We start from the raw sequence: 20071 nt of genomic DNA, 5'->3' as shown, positions 1-20071 counted from the left end.
ATTTTCAGAGCAACTGCCCTTAACAACAGAGGTTAATTATACAAGTCTTGATTTCATAACAGATCAGCAGAAGACACAGAGAATATTAGCATCACGCAGCAGTCTACAGCAACAGCAATGCCCATCCTCCACACTCACAAAGCATGTGGGACAATAGCAGACAGATGTCCATGCAGGACCAGGTGCCAGGCAATGATAAATGACACGTTTAGCGATAAACCAAAAATAAAACAGCAATCAGGAGAACAGGACAACTAGGAAGAACGAGGCGCAGTGCCAATGCACCATAATAAAACAAAAAACCCAGCAGGAAACCTTGTCCAGCATGGTGGTATGTATGTCTTTTTTTGCCTGAAAGCCTGCTGTCAAAGCAGTCAATTCCAACCATCATGCAGAGTTTTAAAATGCAGAAGCAGAGATGTCACCAGAACACCTATTATCAGAACCTCATTTATAAAGACTGAAAATGTATTGAATATAACTAAATGAAATACTGACAAATATGACCCTAACATGGTACATCTATCATAATTATTGAAATATCCAGCTCTCTTTATTCTTCTATCATATGGCGGCCAGACTCCAGCTATAGTTATCAGAATACTACAAATATACTCCCTCATGTTCAGCACAGAAGTCAGATAATATCCTCTAGAGAAACTTTAACTGTAATGTCAAAGATTTTATTAGTGAAGTACTGCCAGTTGCAGACTTCAGTTGTAGAAACTGTTTGTCATTCCAGGTTTGAAATGCATTCTTGTTCATCTAGTTCTAGTCTAATGGGTAACATGATATTGAATAATGAATACTGTATGTAATGAAGAAACTTGGATCACACAACTTTACAAATCTAGCACATTTGCTGTACGTTCAAAGGGACAGTAAAACTCCTGATATTATATCATGTATTACCATAAAAGGTTGCAATGGATGTGCTGTCCTTTGAAAATAATTAAGGGAAATGAATTGAATTTCAGTTTATTAACTGAACAATTCCCATGGAACACTAAGGTCTTTTTTAGTCAAATTCCAATTAATTTACCAAAATTACAGAAGTGAAATGGGGACTCAACCCTGCTCTGATCATTAAATCGACTCCTTGCCAAAAATGTTTATCCAAGAACAGGTATGCACTTCTCATTCTCAATTTTGCAAAAATAATTATCTCTGCCATTCCTGTGTCCTCACAAAAATGTATAAACTGCATGAAATATTTGCAGTCCTACTTGGGGAACTGCCAAGATCCTACTCAGTGGAATGTGTGCTCAGTGGAATATGTTATATCAAGTTTGTACCTGTAGGAATACTTGATCTGTCACCTGGTTTCTCCATATAACATTGTTCATACTGCATTCTGTGTTGCTAACTGGAACATACTTGGTTGTTAACTGGGATTTCCATTGATATTGTCAGATTCCTTCTTTCTCTTCCACTAGACTTATATGATACTTTAATTTAGATTACATTTAATATTTTAAAGCTTCAACTTGAGTTAGTTCTTTATATTGTATAAACTCATGCCATAGTGCTAAAGAAAGCGGGCTTCGGTTCAAATGTTCTATAACTTAATTTTTTTAAATGAAAGCTATAAAAAAAAGCTTTTACTATAAATATTCAAAAGAAATTGGAAAATCAGCGTTGGCATGATAACAGGGTCCATGTAAAATTGTTTAGCAAAATGTAAAAATATGTGCATGGATTAAAACTAAATGCAAAATACAAACTCATACATGACAAACAAAATAGCTTCTGCTTGTCTAATTAAAAACATTAGTCAAGAGGTTATTCAATTAATCGATGTCCAAACAGCGGTTCCTGTCCTACCAATAGAAAATGCATTTAAACAGAAAGACTGACGCAGGTTGAGAGGGAGCTGACGCACATGGGCGGATTTTCTGGTTCGTCCATCTCCACTGGGTTGTCTCAGAGTCGAGTCTTCACTTGGATAGCATAGGGCAGGTAGAAGCTCACATGAGGCTTGAACCTGCGAGCCTACCAGCTTATGGCGTTTTAATTATAGAAAGCGACCTGATTTCAGCACCGCAGCGACTTAACAGTTCCAGCACAGTACATTTTAAACCTCCTTTAGCGCCACTAGAGTAACAGGCGCTGCCTCGAACAGGACGACGTTAGAGTAGCAGACCAAACACAAGCTATCAAAACGGAGCTGTCCACAAAAAATATATACGTCGCTCTTAAACAGCGTAGTTTCAATTTATCTTGAAGAAAAAAAACAGGAGTTTATCTCCTGGGAATAAGAAAAAACAGAAACTACAGTTTATTTAAGGATGGCGTCAAAGTGCTTGGGAATTTTCTTCTTCATCCAGATTTTCGCTCTAACTATAAACCACAGTATTGCTTTCCCCAAACCTTCCGTGACCGACGGTAAGTGACATATTCCTTGATGTAGCCAATTCCTTATATCTACACATAGGCAGTCCTAATAATAAAACTCCAGCAGCTACTGTTTTAACTGAATAATAAAACTGAAATGATATTCTCGAAATAGACCTACATTCGGCTTCCTAGTCCTTCTTAAAATGACAATAGTTGAGGAAACGTCCCGCAGAATTTAGAGTGGGAATGAAGTACAGTATAGTGATAACCAACAATAATGTATAAACATAAACTTCCAGTGTGTGTCTCAGCTGTGTTCTATTCCCATGCCAGTTTAATCTTTTTATTGTGAATCCGATTACACAACTGTTGTTCCCAGAGTTTACAAAGTGACAGTGCATCAATAAATGTGTGTTCGTGTCCAACTGCATTCAATTATTCCGTTTAGGTTGTAATTTGCTATAGCCCAACTATAGATAGAGCTTTTGAACAAGACTGTTTCTTTTTACAGAAGGACTGTAATGACGTATGCTAAACTTGTTATGTTATGGTGATACATTAAACGACACAAAGTGATTTTTTGTCTAGATGAAACAATCTACAATAGACAACTGAGCGAGGAAAGACCACTGCAAGAGCAGGTAATCTATTTATACATAGATCATTTGAATTTATAATAACATTGTGCCTTTCCAGGGGTAAATAAGGAGAAAATGTGAAGACTGATGCTTGTTTATGATGGATGGATATTAAACACAACCCATATGTTAACTAAATAACAGCGTTACCTGTTGTAGGTAATTAATGAAACAGGGGCTACAAAATATGTAAACTCTGTCAATCCATGTAAAGTAAATCCAAGCATACATGTGTTCTTAGATTCTATGAATAATTAATTGCTGCTCATTTCCAGAACAGAGGTTGAAAATAAAAGCTTCAGCTCAGGTTGCATGGTCTTTTCTGGATTATCACATTTGCTTCTAAATTCTGGCCATGTTCCAAAAACTAGAAATGGAGTGTAGTCATGCCAGTGGCTTCTGCATTAGTGATGCATCCCCGTTTATTTGGATCAAATCATTTTTTTATGAATACATTATTGTAATTAAAATTTATCGAAGAGATTGAAGATGCACATGATACATAAAATACTAACACCTATTGCTACGCAAGTCTTCCAGTATGATTTATCTGAATAGTAAAAATATGCTTAGCTGTCATCAAGTGTAATGTGTGCAACTTTTGTTATCATTACAACAGATTGCAGTAGCAGACAGAATCAACAAAGCTGGATCCACAAGTAAGTTTAATCGCTTGTATTCATGTACATTTTATGTCTCCAAGGTCTCAAAGAAAACATACATACAGTGGCATTTTTTTTTTTTTAATTGTGTATTATTTTTACAGAAGAAAAGCAAGAAAATAAACCAACAGAGGCAGAAATAGACCGGGACAATGACGATTTCAGCATGCTCAAGTCCTTAGCAGAGAGATCAAAGGACTCAGACAATGAGACGCCCAATGCAGAAGCACTTGATGTTCAGTATTTCCCTGACGACGCCGATTCAACCAAGAACAGACGGCTGGCAGAGGACTATGACTCCACAAAGAATGGCATGGACTACAGGTACCAAGGTAACTGAAATTTAAAAAAAGGAAAATCACTCAATAATTGTGTTGTCACAATTGCTGTGATTTAATGTGTAGTCACTTATTTTGGTGTATCATCAAGAACAATAACACCTGGCAGTTCATCAGCCAATGTGGTGCTTGCAAAACCTGTTGATTCTGAGTCAGGTTGCCTGTTTGATCTTTCATACAGAAGCGGATATCCCTCTGCTGACAGGTCAGCAGGAAGTCATTTTGTTTGCAGAGAGGAGAGGGGATTATCTGCCCACCGTCTGTCACTTGAAAAATTTGGCTTTATTTCCTGCTCTGCTTCGAGTCTGTTTTCCTCTGGTTGATAAAGACTGAGAGCACATTTCAATCCAAGATTAAATCTCTGTAATATTTTTGGGGCATACATGTTTACAGTGCAGAATGTGTGAACCAGTTTGACTTATTACTGAGATTTGTAAGTTCTGGCAGGGTTCACACGTTTCACAACATTTTACTGTAAGTGACCAACAGCTGTAATATAGATGGGGACGGATCGAAAAATGAGGTAACTGGCAGATTGGAAGATTGAGATGAGTAGGTTGAGATGGGAAGATTGAGATGAAAAGATTGGGGAGGGGGGTGTTGTGGATCACAATGACTGGGAAGATTGGGAAGATTGGGGTGGATGGTGGAGATTGTGATTGCATTAAAACTATTCCCAAGCACAAGTAATTGTTTAACAGACATTTAGTAAATTTTCTCATTTTTCTTCTATTGTTTTCTTATTTCTTATTAAGGAAGAGTATGATATAGCCAAAAGCTGTTTAATTCATTTTAATCATAGTTTAATCACAGTTTTTAAACATCACACTTTTGATATCTCACAATTTGCAACAGTGTCACATTAAAAACTACAGTGTTACAGTGGAATCCAGCACAAAATGTTTTGATTGGTTCAGGCAAGCCTAAAATATACTGGACAGTAAATATTTCCAGTATTTAGAGTTTATATGTTTTCATGGACGAAGTCACTGCTGTTATATCGTAATAAGCACTGCAAGCTGATTTCTGATTTTTTTTCTCGAGCTATTGTGACTATCCTGCTGGATCTTTTTTCCCCCATAATTCAAAGAGCACTGACCTTCTGCTGTTAAGTTGTTCTAGGCTAGCTAAGTCTCCACTGATTATCAGTGTCTTATCTCCGCTAGCTCAGTCCAAAGATCTCTGTAGATTGGATCACATCTAAAGCAGCAAGCTACATTTGCCTTCAAACACCTGTACAGGGCAAGCACTTATCCCATTAGGAATTCAGTTTAAAAAGCATTGTATACATTTCAGTAAAAAATCTACATTTTCACACCACTTAGAGAAGCTGTTTCTAGAGCAAACAGCAATCGAAAATGGAAACAGATACATGACTTTGAAAGTGAGGTTCTAGCTATTAAGGCTGACTGGTAGAGCCTCTCATTTGAAAATGTGTGTATGTGTGTGTTTCAGATGAACCAGATAGTTTCCACCAGCTGGATGGTACTCCTCTGACAGCAGAGGACATTGTCCAGAAGATCGCCACCAAAATATACGAAGAGGATGACAGACGGGTGTTTGACAGGATTGTGTCAAAACTGCTTAAGCTCGGGCTGGTATGAATGGAGGACTTTTATGTCAAAGGCTTGAATAGCTTAAATAACAGGATGTAAAATAATAGAACAATCCCAGAGTGGAAATATTACAAATCGTCTTGAATAATGAAATGTCTAAACAATGTTTTGGGCGTTTAGTGTAAAAAAGAAAAATCATGAAGTACAATAGTAAACCACGCAGGAATTCAGTGGTAGAACTTAATATGCAACACAAACATATTGCTGGAATGACTTGTCATCTGCCACAAATACGCTCTCTCCTCTTTCCTCCTCAGATTACAGATAGCCAGGCTGACACTCTTGAGTATGAGGTAGCTGAAGCCCTGCAGGACTTAATTAGCAAGAATGCCAGGAATAACGAGATCGAGGACCTCAGCATGGACTACCCCATCTCCAGAGCCGATGACGTCGAGCAGAACCCAGACATGAACTTGGTACAGTATGTCTGTCTGTATTCTGTGTCATTTCCTTGCTTGTAATAAATCAAGATACAGAATTTTGTGGTAGTGCCCTTATGCTGTGATGTATCCACCAAGGGTTGATATGATTAGGTGGAGATGACACCTACATTCCTGGTCTTTTGCCCCTTTATGACTTCAGGAAGTGTCAGAAAAGCCAAGGAAGAGGTATGAGGAAGAGGAGGTTGATGAGGATAATGATGACACTGTGAACAATGCATGGGATACCCCTAATGAGGTGGACCATAGAAATGACCTGAGACCCGATGAGGATATGGAGGACCTGGAGTACTTCCCCAACTTCTACAACCTCCTCAAGAGCCTTGATTCAGGTGAGGGGTATACCAATCACTACGCTCATCAGTATGGTACACACACACATACACACACACACACACAACAGACTACACACTACACACCATAGATACTGTTGTTTATATTTCATTATGCCATTCAGGATGTGTATTTACATAATGTGTCAATATGTCAAATAACTGTGTGTTGAGCAGAGCAAGATGCTGAAGAAAGAGAAACTCTAATCACTATCATGAAGACCCTTATCGACTTTGTGAAGATGATGGTCAAATATGGCACCATCACACCAGAGGAAGGAGTGTCCTACCTGGGTAAGCCCACACCTCACTTCTTATTGCAAGCACTGAGAGCCAAATCATGCATCATACTGTATCTTAGACTGATGGTTAAGTTAAATGAAATTAGAAAAGTTATGCTGGCATTCAGGGATTTCAAATTTCAATTTCAAATGTATCTGTACTAGCTGTAGAGCTATAGGCACCCAAACTGAATTATTCTGTGAACATCAGATACATCACATCTCACACAGAAGTATGCAGTATGTTGTACAGAATAAGCAGAATCAGAGTGCAGCCAACTTTCACTGTGAAAGATCTGATGAAGCCACCTGCTCTCTCATAGGCATGCTAGCCAAGTGATTGAAAACTGTGAAAGTAGAACTGATGTTTACAGTTCTTTGGTGAAAACAGCTCTTGAGCTCAGGGAATGCCGCTTTGCTCCAGGTGACCTTTAGGTGACATTTCAGAAATGACATCTGTGACCTTTGGCATTTTGGGATTAAACGACTCAATGAGTGGGTGGGATAGCCTTTCATTCAATTTATATAAATCTGCAGAAATATTATTTCTGAGGTCAGATTTGCTGTCTTATAATTATACAGAAATATTTAGAAATTAATACATGTAATAAGCAGGGCACATATGAGTTTAATAGTTCAAGCTAAATTTATGTTAAAGGAATGTTTTTTTTTATCACTCAGCCATAATAATTATGCTATTTCATGTAAGTGCATTGCCCTTCCTTTCTTTTTCTCCTTTCGCATAGGAAATATTTTTGATTGCAGCACTTTTACTTGTAGTTATTTACTGTCAAAAGGCAACAGACACTACAATGAATTTCAGTTAGGAAGTAATTAATGAATCATTCACCATACGTTCTGCAATAATGGCCTATTTAGGCTATTCTTGACCTGGCCTTCAAGTGCCTGCATTAATTATCACTGTATAGTACTTAAAAGAGAGAAAAACTCTTAGCTTAGAATACAAATTGTATTCTCACTTAGCATAAATACCAGGAAACCTTCATCTCCTGTAAGCGGGCCAGTAGTCATAGCTGCTTTTTCATATTTCTAGAGAGCTAAGGCCAATCTAAGAATCAGACAAATAGTGAATGCAGCCATTATAAAGAAAAAATAAACCCATTAGATGTTTCCGGATGTATCCCCCACCCACAGGGAAGCATGCCATTGTTTGTCATTCAGCAGTGAAGCATAATGGACACAGCTTCACAGAAAAGCCCACGACTTATACATCTGATTATTTTTAGTTACCTACAAACCGATCAAAATGTGGGCTAATTACTAAAATAAATTACAAAAGTAAACTTTCCATATTGATTTTTAAATTCACTAAGCTTTTGTTTTGGTGCACAGATTAAATAAAGGTCATAGATTAAAAAATGGCAAAATGTGGTAAATGCAGGTTTCTACAATAACTCTGACGACATAAAATTCAGGGCCTGTGGAAAGAATGAATGGTATCCATTGTTTCCTGGTAACAGCTGATTGCCTGCACCCTTTTGTTTACAATGACAGTTTGTACTGTGATGACTCACCTGTCACTTAGCCTTAATCTGCTTCATGGAGATAATGGTCACCTTCAAGAAACTGGGAGACAACAGCAGTGAAGCATAATTAGATATCTGTGATATGTGACATAGACAAATCACTTTCAAGCAAAACACGTAAGAGCCTATTTGCTTACCTGCTCCTTTTTCTGGAAAATAAATCAGACTGGCTATATATCATCTAATATATTGTCATTCTGGGTCTTGCCATTGTTGTAATTATTTCATATATTTGCTGATCAGAGTAAGAAAAGCATATATTATCAATTTCCTTAAGAGTGTGGTCAAGCCTAAAGCAAACCCTTTCAGACCATGGCATATGTACAAGGCACCTAATTCCTAAAATGGCAGAATTTTACAATGTACTTACAGAAAACCTGGATGCCATGATTGCCCTTCAGACAAAGAACAAACTGGGAAAGACACTGACGCCAGACAGCAAGCCGCCCACAGGTAAGAATGGAGCTACTACCTCAACCCCAACAATCCAAAAACCCAATGTAAATTGACGATGAGGTCATGAGTTGCAAACTGTGTTAATGTATAATGTCCGGGAAGTGTCTCAGGCTAGAGTAGAGGTTGTTAGCCACAGCATCACTGTGTTTCCACTATAGAGAAGGTGACCGATGAGGAGGACAACACAAAGGAGGAGGCAGCCAAGATGCAGAGGGAGTACGAATCGCAGAAGGACTCCACCAAGGATGACCAGACCGTCGTTGAGCCTGGTCAGTATGTTTCCCCTGAAAATTCAGCTTCACTTTGCTGTTTCTTTTCACCTGCAGATTGGCTCTTTGCCTAGATTATTCTCATTCGTATGTCGTCATCTTACTTGAAGAGCCCAAATGCACAGAGGATTGCTAATTCTGACACAGCTGGAGGAAACTCATTCTAACACACCGCCTCTGCGGTGTGGATTCTATCCCAAAGGGAGGAAATCAGCAAACTAAATCTATCTGCAGCCTCATCATCACAAATCTAGGCCTAGGGCATTTCAATAACACTCAGAGGAAAGCCAATGATGAGGGCCACTACTCCATCACTGACCTTAGCGCCCTCCATTAAAGAAAATAATCCATGCATTTCTATCAGAAGAGAACAAGCTATATGTGCACTGTTGCATTTCCATATAAAATAAAGGTCACAACTAGCAGAGAACATCAATTTATAATCAGTCATTTCAAGATTTGTAACTAAGCTATAGGGACTGTAAAGGCATGTAATATATGCATAAGTGCATGTTGTACATACATATTTCAGTAAAAACATTTTCAACAAAAACCTTCAAGGTACTCTAAAACCAAACACAAAGCATACACTCTCAATACATCAGTAGTAAAAACACTACTTTGAGAGCTGCCTTCCTTACCAAACCAGATATTGAATAATAAATTGCGTAGGTAGAACAGAAAAAAATGAAAATGTTCTACATAAATAAAATACACAATCTCACAGTTCCCAGTGGGTGTTTCCAACACAGGCAAGGCACACTGTTGGCTAAGATTCAGAGAGAAGTCTTCAATACTGTTAAAATTCCTGAAGATCTGTTTACCAAACTGAAATGGTATCAAAATGCTAAACTTAAATCAATATGTTTCAGAGAAACTAAACAAGCCACATTCCGAAGCAGTGCTGCTCATGTTTTCCTGCATTTGTTCAAGTAACTTACTGTAGTCCTGTGTTTTGTCAGCTTTCCATCCCATCTCTCATTTGTTTTTCAAACGTGAGATGACACAATATTGTTTCCTTTGTAATTTTATTTTGTAAGTAACTGTTCATGCACAGAGCGATACTCTTTACAAAATGGCTGTTTGAATAATTGTTACTGCATCAGATTTATAATCACTGTAGAACAAGGTCTCAGCCATTCAGCATCCAGGATCGAAAAAATCTGTTATATAAATTCTGTTGGCCTCCCACTAAACTGTCGAACAGCGAGGCTGACTGCACCAGAGAAGAATATGACTGAAACTAATTTTGTTACTTTTTTTTTTTTTTGGACACCTCTGTTGTGTTGCAGCCACAGCACTTTTGTGGGACTACACAAGGATTAGAGAACGGGATGTTGTTACTGTAAAACCATAGAATTGAAAGGCACAAATCTTCTCCTATTCTCTCACTTTCATAGCCCACACTGGGAAGTCCGAGACCTACTTGGAGGCAATCAGAAAGAATATTGAGTGGCTCAAAACCCATAACAAGGATGGCAACAAGGGGGGTAAGTATTCAACAGCCTTGAGGATGGACCATAACCACAAACACTGCATGACATGCGTAACAGTCCAGACAAAATCAACAATGTGATCAGTACGACAGCCATCACATCTTAGCAGCCCCCCCCTCCCCCCCCCCCCCCCCTCCCCCCCCCCCCCCCCCCCCCCCCCCCCCGCCCCCATCCATTCCATCAGCTGGCTAGACTACTTCTTTTCAACTCTTAGTATCATTCATTCTCGTCTTCACAAAGTCAGCATTGAATAGGTGCTGCTCACTTCTGAACTGCCCTACTGTCCCAGTCTGATGGGAATTAAATGCTTTGCTTTCCAACTCAGCTATATCCAGTATAGAGCCATAGACAGCAATGCGTAGTCACACAGTGAGGAAGAGCTAAATTAAAGACCCCTTTGTTAGCCTTAAATTTGCAATGTAAATAAGCAAAGTCCATTTACCCAGAAAGCTTCATGAATATTTATGTGACGGGATGAGCTTGCCCTAATTACTGAGATGCGAGCCTCCTGCTGTTTTTGAAACAAAAGCGCATTCACTCATTACACTGTACCTGCAATTTGTGCTAATCTTACCTATGCATTTCTGCATCCAACTTTGTCCCTGCTCTTGTGTGGGAAAGCCTTGATTACTTATGACTGACAATGAAGCAAAACAGAAATTAATTTAATTTCAAGCTATTCAAATAAATAAAGCACACTGTAATTAATGACTCATTCAGTCAGAATCTACAACAACATTACATTTAATTAATTTAGTGGTAATAAAGTGAAATTGGTGTGCTCTTTTAATTTAATAAGAGGTAAGCTGCAACTATAAATTATCAAATGAAAGAGTTGTCAAGGGATGTCATTCAGTTGGCATGATGAAATATATTTTCATGAAATTTATCAATTTGAATTCAGTAGAAATACATGTAACTCTTTATAATCAGTAACCAACCATCAGTTTTGTTGGGTGCTTTTCTTAAAAGATGTAAGGTTCCAAGAAAAAAAAAGAAAAATAAACTCCACAAATTTATTATATTGTTACAGTTCATGTAACATATTCCGCTGCCTGAAAAGTTGTAAGATAAGGTGGTAAATCTTAACAAAGAATAACATAACATAATGACAAGAACAGGCCATTCAGACCAACAATGCTTGCCATTTTACTGACTAAATGGTACCTAGAGCTCTGAGTGCCTACAGACTAGGCTGTATCTAATACTGTATCAATCCTGGTCTTGAAAATCCCCAGAGTTCCTGCATCTACTATATGACCTGGCAGGCTATTCCACTCATTGACTGCTCTCTGCATGAAAAAAAGTGTGTGTCTCATACCATAGGCCTCCCTTCCATTTTGAAAATCTGGTCTCTAGTTTGCTGCCCATCGATCCATTCTTGGGACCTTAGGCACGTTATCATGGAGATCTGGGTGCCTGAGAAAAGATGACATTCATTCTCTTATTGATTAAAACAGACAACTGGGAGGAAATCCAGAAATGGTAGTTGCCTTTCATAGGCAAACCAAATATGAAACCAAAAAGGTTAGCTGTTATTTGCATTTTTCTGTACACAAATTAATATTGGCTGTGACATGGTTGTGTTACTTTTAGGTTCATTGAACTGTTTTTAGTAAAATCACTATATGCAGCAAATTTGATATTTAATAACAAAGGGAACTTGGCTCCAATGGGGAGAAAGGGACCAATCGGAGTGTTTATTTAATCTGCCCATTTCTTCCATTACTATGGAAAGAGGCTGGGGTGTGGGTATCCAGTTAGCTATTGGTGGAGTTCTTATCAGTAAGACTTAATGGATTAACAAATACATTTTAACCTGTAGTTTGAACTGAATAATGCTGCAAGTCCTAGATGAGAATTATGAGAATGTGGTAACATAGAGATTTGTATAACATTTTATCATATGTAACATTAATTTTTTGTGCACAAACAAGGTGAACTGAATGAACTTTCTGTTCAAATTACAAAGCATTGAGTCTTTCTTGAATTTAAGCTGTTTCTAAGTCCCTACTCCATTTCAGTAAATTCAGTTAATCCTCAAATCTATGACGTTGTGCGAATGTGGATATAAGGTTACACTCAATTAAATTCTAACTCAAGGTTGAGAACAAAGTGTTTCATGGTTTGACTGACTCTGGTTCCTCACTACAAGGTAAACATGCGCAAACCGATTACATGCTTATAGTACACTAACAATGACCTTTCTTGATTCATCCCCCCAGATTATGACATTTCCAAACTGAGGGACTTCATGGACCAGCAGGTGGACTCCTACATTGAAAAGGGCATCCTGGAGAAAGATGAAGGCGAGATCATAAAGAGGATCTACGGCAGCATGTAGACTCAGCTAACCCAAAAGCAGCAAACCAGATATAATTGTGTATGTAGAGAAAAAAATTAAATGATCGAAATAAATAAAACGTGTCTCACATTCACAATGAATGCCCCCAACAAAGACACACTGTTGGCTAAAATTCAGAGAGAGGTCTGCAATACAAGTCTGCAAGACACCTCTAAAAAAGCAATAGCCTGTAAATGGCAGCAATAGGTGACACTAGATAAGACCAGAAACATGTTGTAGTTTTATGCTACTTACATATATACAAGGAATGAAAATCCTGACCATTGGTTTTCCAGTGTAGCTCTGGAAAAGTAAACAACTGCATCACAATGACCTAAAGGATGAACCCAGAAGAATTGTAAATTGCTTGATTAGATGACAGGCTTTAGCTTTTGCATCTCTTACTGCGCAATAGACTTTTACTTAAAAACCACATTGAAATGTAGTCACGATAACCTGTTTTGTGAATCATTACATCAATTGTTTTCTGTGTGCAAGACCTGTTTTAAAGCTTTTGATTCTACCAAAAAAACATTGTCAGTCAACATTACTGTTTTAGTTCCATTTAACCAGGGATGGACAACTTCCTTCTCACTCAGTCTACAATTGTCTATAAATTTACAGTATTTATTTATTTTATTTTATTTTTCACCCAGCTGATAACCCATGTTCTGATAACCTGCAATGGTCAGATTAGAAATCACCTGGCCTAGGGTATCGGGTATAAATGAGTTTATAAATGATTATAAATAGTGACACCATAGGAGTCTAGCCAGCTAAGACAGTAAATTGCCCATCCCTACATTTGATTCACAAATCCAGGGAATGTCAGAATTACAATGGGCCGTCTGGCTTGTTCCTTACTTTCTGCTTCTTACTTTTGCTTTTCACTCTGTCTGCATGTGTTACAAATTTTAAACTGTGCACCTGAATGTTGGGAGTCCAATGAAGTATTTTTAAATGTAAATGCCAACTTTTTCAGAATGTAAAAGCAATTAAAAGCATTTCCTTTCTTTAACACCACCTCTGATTTCATTCAGGTACTTTTATACTGGCACAACCAGATTTGGCACAGAATTGCTAAACAAAAACACCTTGATGCTTCCAAACCAGTAGACAGACCCTTTAGGAGATCAGCGTACCATGATCTTGAACGATATGAAATACAACCAAAATTGTGCCCATTATATAGGCTATAGCACGGTGTAGAGATCTACAAAACACAAGGAACACAATAGTCACACACTTTTTTCTTTCCATTAAATATTCAAAAAAAGATAATAGCATAATTATCTACATCATAATAAAAAAAATGTGGTTGACAAGATTATGTTTGAAGGCTTCTGCTTTCATTCCCAACAAATGACTTCGTATCACCAATGAGAATCTAAGTGAATATATCGGTTAAATGAAATACCAGCATAAAATACTACTGAATAGGCTCGTATTGACACTTTTCCTAAATGGACAGAGTCAATGCAATACTTTTCAGAGTTCATAATGACCAATCTCAGCGGTGCCTGTAGAGTACAGACATCAGACCATCCAGTCAATTAAAGGCATAATGACACCAATTAGAGGCAGTGCAGGCTCACATCCCTGTGGAGATGAGGTGGGAGAGGGCAGTTGTTTTTTTTCTGCACATAAATGAGGTTGTGTGTAAATGAGCACACTGAAATGAAAAGATGACTGTAGACAGCGCAAGGCCATACTGAATGTGGCCAAAGGCAGTAACAGAAATGACGCAACTGCTCTTTCGGAGGATAACACTGATCCAAAACTTGGATTAGCATTGAAATCAGATACAGAGGAGTTTGATTTATAGTTACTTTTATTTTCCCTCAAAATGGACAAACAGAAAAGCACAATAAAACAATCAAAGCCACTGCTTAAATTGTATTCAGCACAAACTATACACATCACACCCACCCGAAACAACACATTCACACTTCAAATATATTTCTCCCTTTCTTAAAACAGCTCGTTATCTGCAAACAAAACACAATCTCAGAATCCAAATGGCAACATTTCCAAATGAATTGTTTTCAGTAAAAAATATTGGAATATAGATACATATAATTATATATGCATTACTGCTACAGCGTTTCAGTAAGGAGTTTAAATAGTATAGGCCTACATGTTCACAGACATTCTATTGCATATCCTCCTGCTGACACTGAGTTCAGCATTTCCCAAAGAAATAACAAGAATTCAGACATCATTGGTACCACAGTATGTGAAACAGGCAATATGGGTGTAAAGCTATGATTACCCATTGCTCCAAACATTTTCTCCCAAAAACTAAAATGACACACTGATGAAATAAGCAATAGTAAAAAAAAAAAAAAAAAAACAATAGTAAAAAGGCAAAACACCTCAGTAGAAATGCACAGACAAAATCCCATTTCATGGTCTGGTAAAGCATTAAAAAATAATCTTAAAGGGATGAAAAATGGATGTTGTCAAACACAGCATAACTGTCACTCCTCAAAAAATGCCTCAATGAAATAAAAGTCTGCTTCCTAGTTCCTTTTATCATATTTCCTGGTACGATGACTTTGTGACTGAGGCATCATCTTCAACATCCCTGGAAACACACATAGACACAATTAAAAGATTACAATACAAACAAAATTTAATCAACTCTCTTGTAATAATGTGTAAAATATCCAAGTCTAACATTTTAGTTTATGTACATCATTTTTGTGGATTGGAAATTGAAGTATCTGACATCCTACACATGAAAAACAGGATCTGGTGTGAGAAACAACCCCGGTTAGTCGCAGATTAACCTGTAAAGAAGTTTAGCTGCACCGTGACTAGTTTACAGAGCTCAGCCAGACCCTACCTACTGGGCAGTGCCTGGTCGAGCCCCAGCCAAGACCGATCCTGTCCTTTTTGGACTATAGTCCATAAGATATACAGAACATGTCGGGTCATGTACGGCAACACAAGCATAGACCCTAAAGGTGTTTGAGACCATGCTAGACACAGAGCTAGATAGGTAGTCTAGCTGGGCAGAAAGACCTGGACCCATTGTCAAAGGTTCTTGCAGTCTTAACTACCCATGACTTCCTACAATGACCTGCTGGATGAGGATTTCTCTGCATTTGGTGATCTGACTTTCCTCCTACTCAGTTCTATCCATCCTGCCGTTGTGTGCAGCTGACAGAGGAGCCGGACCTCAGAAACGCACGTGGCAGAGCAGCTGGCACATGGCCAGAAGCTGATGTGTGTTTGCAGAGGACCGCCTCTGGCCAAGTGCTGCACACTTTACTGCTAGCACAGCGAGCAAAACAAACATTTACATTATCGCTCAGATTTGCTTTACAACAGCACCGTAAATCCTGAAACTCAAACAGACCATATTCTATTTCTTCTATGGTTTTTCATGCCTATATTGAAACATGCAAAGAAAAATCTTCTGAGGTCCCCGCTCTCTTCCCTGGTTTATAATTAGCCTGATGCTCAGGACACTGAGAGCTGAGATATCTCCCGAATGGCCTATAAGCAGATACCAGCCAAGCCACACATTCACATGCTCCATTCAGTTCATCATTCATTAACCAGAACCTGATCAGGCTGGTATAGAAACAAATATAGCAGTCTGGCTATCCATTTAAAATAAATACCGAAAACAGAAAAGATTCAATTGCAACATAGCCTATATGTTCCATTTTACACTGAAAGGCTGTGAGCGCGCCACCTCTTCCTCTTATGATTAGAATCATTGATGAGGTATGAATTTCTAAATACATAGATACCTGCTTTTCATTTTGCTTAAATATGTTGCAGGTGATAAAATCAATTCACGCTATGTACTGTAACATCCTAGGTTAGGATTTTCTATATTCACCTCCGTACTTGAAGGCGTAGTTCACCCAAAAAATTGATGTTGTTCATTAACTTTGTTAATTCCTTTGGACATGAACATCACCACAGCATCTTTTTGATGTGATTAGAGATGTATTGCTCCATCAAATGGTTAATCTCTGAAATAGATTAGAATTATTTGCAGAAATGGGACACCTTCGCCCTACTATAGTTGAGGCTGGGCTATCAGAAGATTGCAAGATAGAGTTCCACTATTGAAATAGCTACTCCTTTATATAGAGACTGAAATTACAATAGAAATGCAGGCTTACGTACAAAAAATATGGCAACATGATTACGTCCCAAACAAAATAGATGAGCAGATATTTGTTATGGTGTTACAGCAGTCATCTGTTTACAAGCCAAAAGGGGTTTGTATGATTGTATAGGCTGACAGCCAAATTCAATTTGCTTGTTTGATGTTCTATTTCTTTGATGTTTACATTGCAAAAGCATGCGACTATGTTTACAATTGGATTTCTGAATGAGGGCAGGACCCAAAAAATCTACTGCATACAAAGCAGCAGACAGCAAAATTAAATTGAGGAGGAATGTTGTACAGGAAATTGGTTTGAGTGGAGTGCAGGAGTGGTCTGATATGCTGTGTGTTGGTGGAGTGGGCACTGGTTTAAAAAAAAGTCCTGTACAGAGCCCCTACTGTGCACGGCAACCAGTAACAGGGAAAAGACACCACTGGCTAGATGTTTCGTTTCAACCTTCCAGCAATGAAAAAAGCTTCTTCCTCTCAAATGCACAGTTCAGTCATAGATCTGCAAACTTTTGCTGCACAGCACACACAGGGTTTCCAATAAAGAGAACTGTTATCAAGTGTCATTTGCCTTCTTTTAGCTTTGTTCTGTGAAAGGATGGCCAATGAAACGTGGGGTTAAGTATGCGCATGTATGCACGCACGCACGCACGCACTGCTCTTACAAAAACACCATCTCTCCAGTCTCAATATTAATGGCCTGGTATTTACACTGACTTATTTCTGACCTCAACAAGGATCCAGTCTCACTGCTGGAAAGGGGAGCCAGTCAAAAACGCAGAGTCTGACATGGATTCAGGCCCATTCATCACCTGCAATGCCGTAGCATGTATGTCACACGCCAACTTCGCATGACTGTTTTTACCGCACAAAAAAACAGCTGATGTGCACTGACAACAAGACAGATGCTTTTCGTTATTGCAGAGTGTTAAATGGCATACTGTACAACACAACTCAGTCAGCCCTTGTGGTGCGCTGGAGCCTTCCACTGCATAACAGCAGAACCACGGTCATCTACATGCCAGCTGGGTCATGGACTGGGTTTTTCACAGTTCCATACTGGAGAGAGTTTCAGACCAGCTACACTAAAATTCCCACTAGATAAAAAAGACCTTCCCAAAAGAACACATACAAAAAATGTATTTAACATGCAAATAATTAGGGGCAGAGTTTCATTTCATTTTATAAAAACTACAATGTACATGTGCATTTGTCATCTTGATTATGCCTTACCTGACATCCTCCTCTTTCAGTTTCCTAGCAGCTTGTTTTGATATTTTAATCTGCAAGTCCAGTCTGTGCAAGTAGTCCTTGGCTGACAGCTCCTCTGGCTGGGAGGGTCGGCTATCGAGCTCCTGGGTACTGAGGGTGGGTGAAGTGGAGGATGAAGAATCTCCCTCTGTGTCCAGAATCATACTGGACCCTTCCGGTACTGTACAGCCATCCCCAGCCTCGCTCTCAGGAGACTCTAAAGTTGTGAGTCCGTTGAAGAGCTCAGATTTCACCGAGCGCACTGGAATGTTCAGACTGTTCCGTAAAAATATACAATCGTTCCCAAAAAGCTTGTTTGCCCTTTTTATTTGTTCCATCTACATTTGACAAAATGGAAAAAAAAAAGAAAATGAAGGGGAAATATGGTAGAGAAAAAGACTAAAGAGCTACTACTAAATCTGACCAGGCAAACAAACAGTGAACTTTTTTTTTTTCTTTTTTTTTAAAGTACCATTTTCACAAAGATTCAGCTTATAAAGATTTGGCTACATGATGTCATTGGCAAACACTCTCAATTACGAGACAGTGTATTCAATTAAATGAGTCAGGCAAATAAATATTTAATAAATAAATTTAATAAACCATATTTAGTATGCTAATCTCTTATACTTTTAAATTTGAAATGACAGTTGTAGCTAACAGTAAATGTGTACATTACAGCAATATCATGCATGCTTTTAAAAACAGGGAAGATATTTTACACTGTGGGCTAGTGAAGCATTTGGGGACTTAAGTATCTTTTATTGCACCAGTTACATTTCAGTGATTACTGGTATTATTGCAGCTAGTCTATTGTTATATTTGGTTTGAGTGGAGTTTATATATATATATAAGAAACAGTGTAGAGAACACATACCAGAGAAGGGTGTCGTAATAATTTTTTGTTGCAATTGAACGCATATCAGCGAGTCTAGGTAGTTTTTTGTTCCCATCACAGAGGAAGATCCCGAATCACAACAGCCGGGCAAAAAATGCGCTCAACTACGTACTTCCTGGTTGTAAACCTATCCCGGTGGAAGCAGCCCATTCTAGAACCGCTTGATCTTGTGTAGCGTACTTTTGTGCATCCTTGTCATGTCATACTGTACTGACCATAATTTTAAATTACGTGATTTCATTAAGGCTAACTCCTAAGTTGATGGTTTATTTTATCATTTAGCAACCCCATTTTGATACAATGCGTAGATAGCGGACTGGCTAGCCCACCACATCCATGCTATCACAGCCTGGTCATCTAGATGATGTGCATGCCTCGAATGTTTACTTCACAATATGGTACTGTAGAGCTTTGCATTTACTTCTGATTTGCGCATGCATTGTTTTCGTAAGTACACCGCTGCTCATCAGTCATTCCAACATTCCACAGTTGATCTTATCCTTACCGTAACGCCGTATTTGAGAGCTATCCCTTGCAGCGTGTCACTGTCCGCAACCCGATGGACGATATATTTTTCTCCCAAAGGTGCTGTAACGCTGGCTGTACTTCCATATGACCGAGTCTTGGTTCGGGCCAAGCTCTGTGACAGTTCACTTTCAGACTCTGATCCGGACCGTGATCTGGGAAAGATTGGTTGCCCGAACCGGCCTCCATCCCGCAGTGACAAGACTGGGGAAAACTCCGCCATCTTCTTTTCAATAAATAATGAGGTTACTCTCTTATGATACGCCAGCCGAGTCGACGCCCTCAAAAGCAGCGCGTCTTAATTCAAACTGTTGAAGAATTCCTTTGTACCTATACGCATAATTCGTAATTGCAATTCGACCGGTGAGCATGTTGCTGTATTCACCCTATAATTTGATACGTGAACAGAAGAAATAGTCTTATATTTACATAGTACCTCTAATCAATCAAGCAGTGCTTTTGTTTTTCAGAAGCCCATCTGCATAAACAATTTGCTTATC

At 38.5% G+C, this 20071-nt stretch overlaps 2 protein-coding genes across 2 annotated transcripts; one reads left to right on the top strand and one right to left on the bottom strand.

Annotated features, from left to right (window-relative positions):
- Window positions 1-1882: 1882 nt before the first annotated feature.
- On the top strand, window positions 1883-13779 carry scg3 (secretogranin III). Its single transcript, XM_035418568.1, has 12 exons — window positions 1883-2385; window positions 2926-2978; window positions 3595-3634; window positions 3742-3969; window positions 5431-5573; window positions 5849-6007; window positions 6174-6363; window positions 6541-6657; window positions 8564-8644; window positions 8806-8916; window positions 10317-10406; window positions 12638-13779. The coding sequence occupies exons 1-12, from the start codon at window positions 2289-2291 to the stop codon at window positions 12754-12756; spliced, it is 1428 nt and encodes a 475-aa protein (XP_035274459.1). The 5' UTR covers window positions 1883-2288; the 3' UTR covers window positions 12757-13779.
- A 790-nt stretch (window positions 13780-14569) lies between these two features.
- On the bottom strand, window positions 14570-19822 carry LOC118227740 (lysM and putative peptidoglycan-binding domain-containing protein 2-like). Its single transcript, XM_035418569.1, has 3 exons — window positions 19552-19822; window positions 18131-18486; window positions 14570-15343 (listed from the first exon to the last, which is right to left on the bottom strand). Exons 1-3 carry the CDS (start codon window positions 19792-19794, stop codon window positions 15292-15294), a joined length of 651 nt encoding a protein of 216 aa, XP_035274460.1. The 5' UTR covers window positions 19795-19822; the 3' UTR covers window positions 14570-15291.
- Between the last annotated feature and the right edge of the window lie 249 nt (window positions 19823-20071).

The sequence above is a fragment of the Anguilla anguilla genome, chromosome 5 (genome assembly GCF_013347855.1).
Source record: "Anguilla anguilla isolate fAngAng1 chromosome 5, fAngAng1.pri, whole genome shotgun sequence".
Lineage (NCBI taxonomy): Eukaryota > Metazoa > Chordata > Actinopteri > Anguilliformes > Anguillidae > Anguilla > Anguilla anguilla.
The sequence above is the reverse complement of the archived record's forward strand: the minus strand, read 5'-3'. Positions and strand labels throughout refer to the sequence as shown.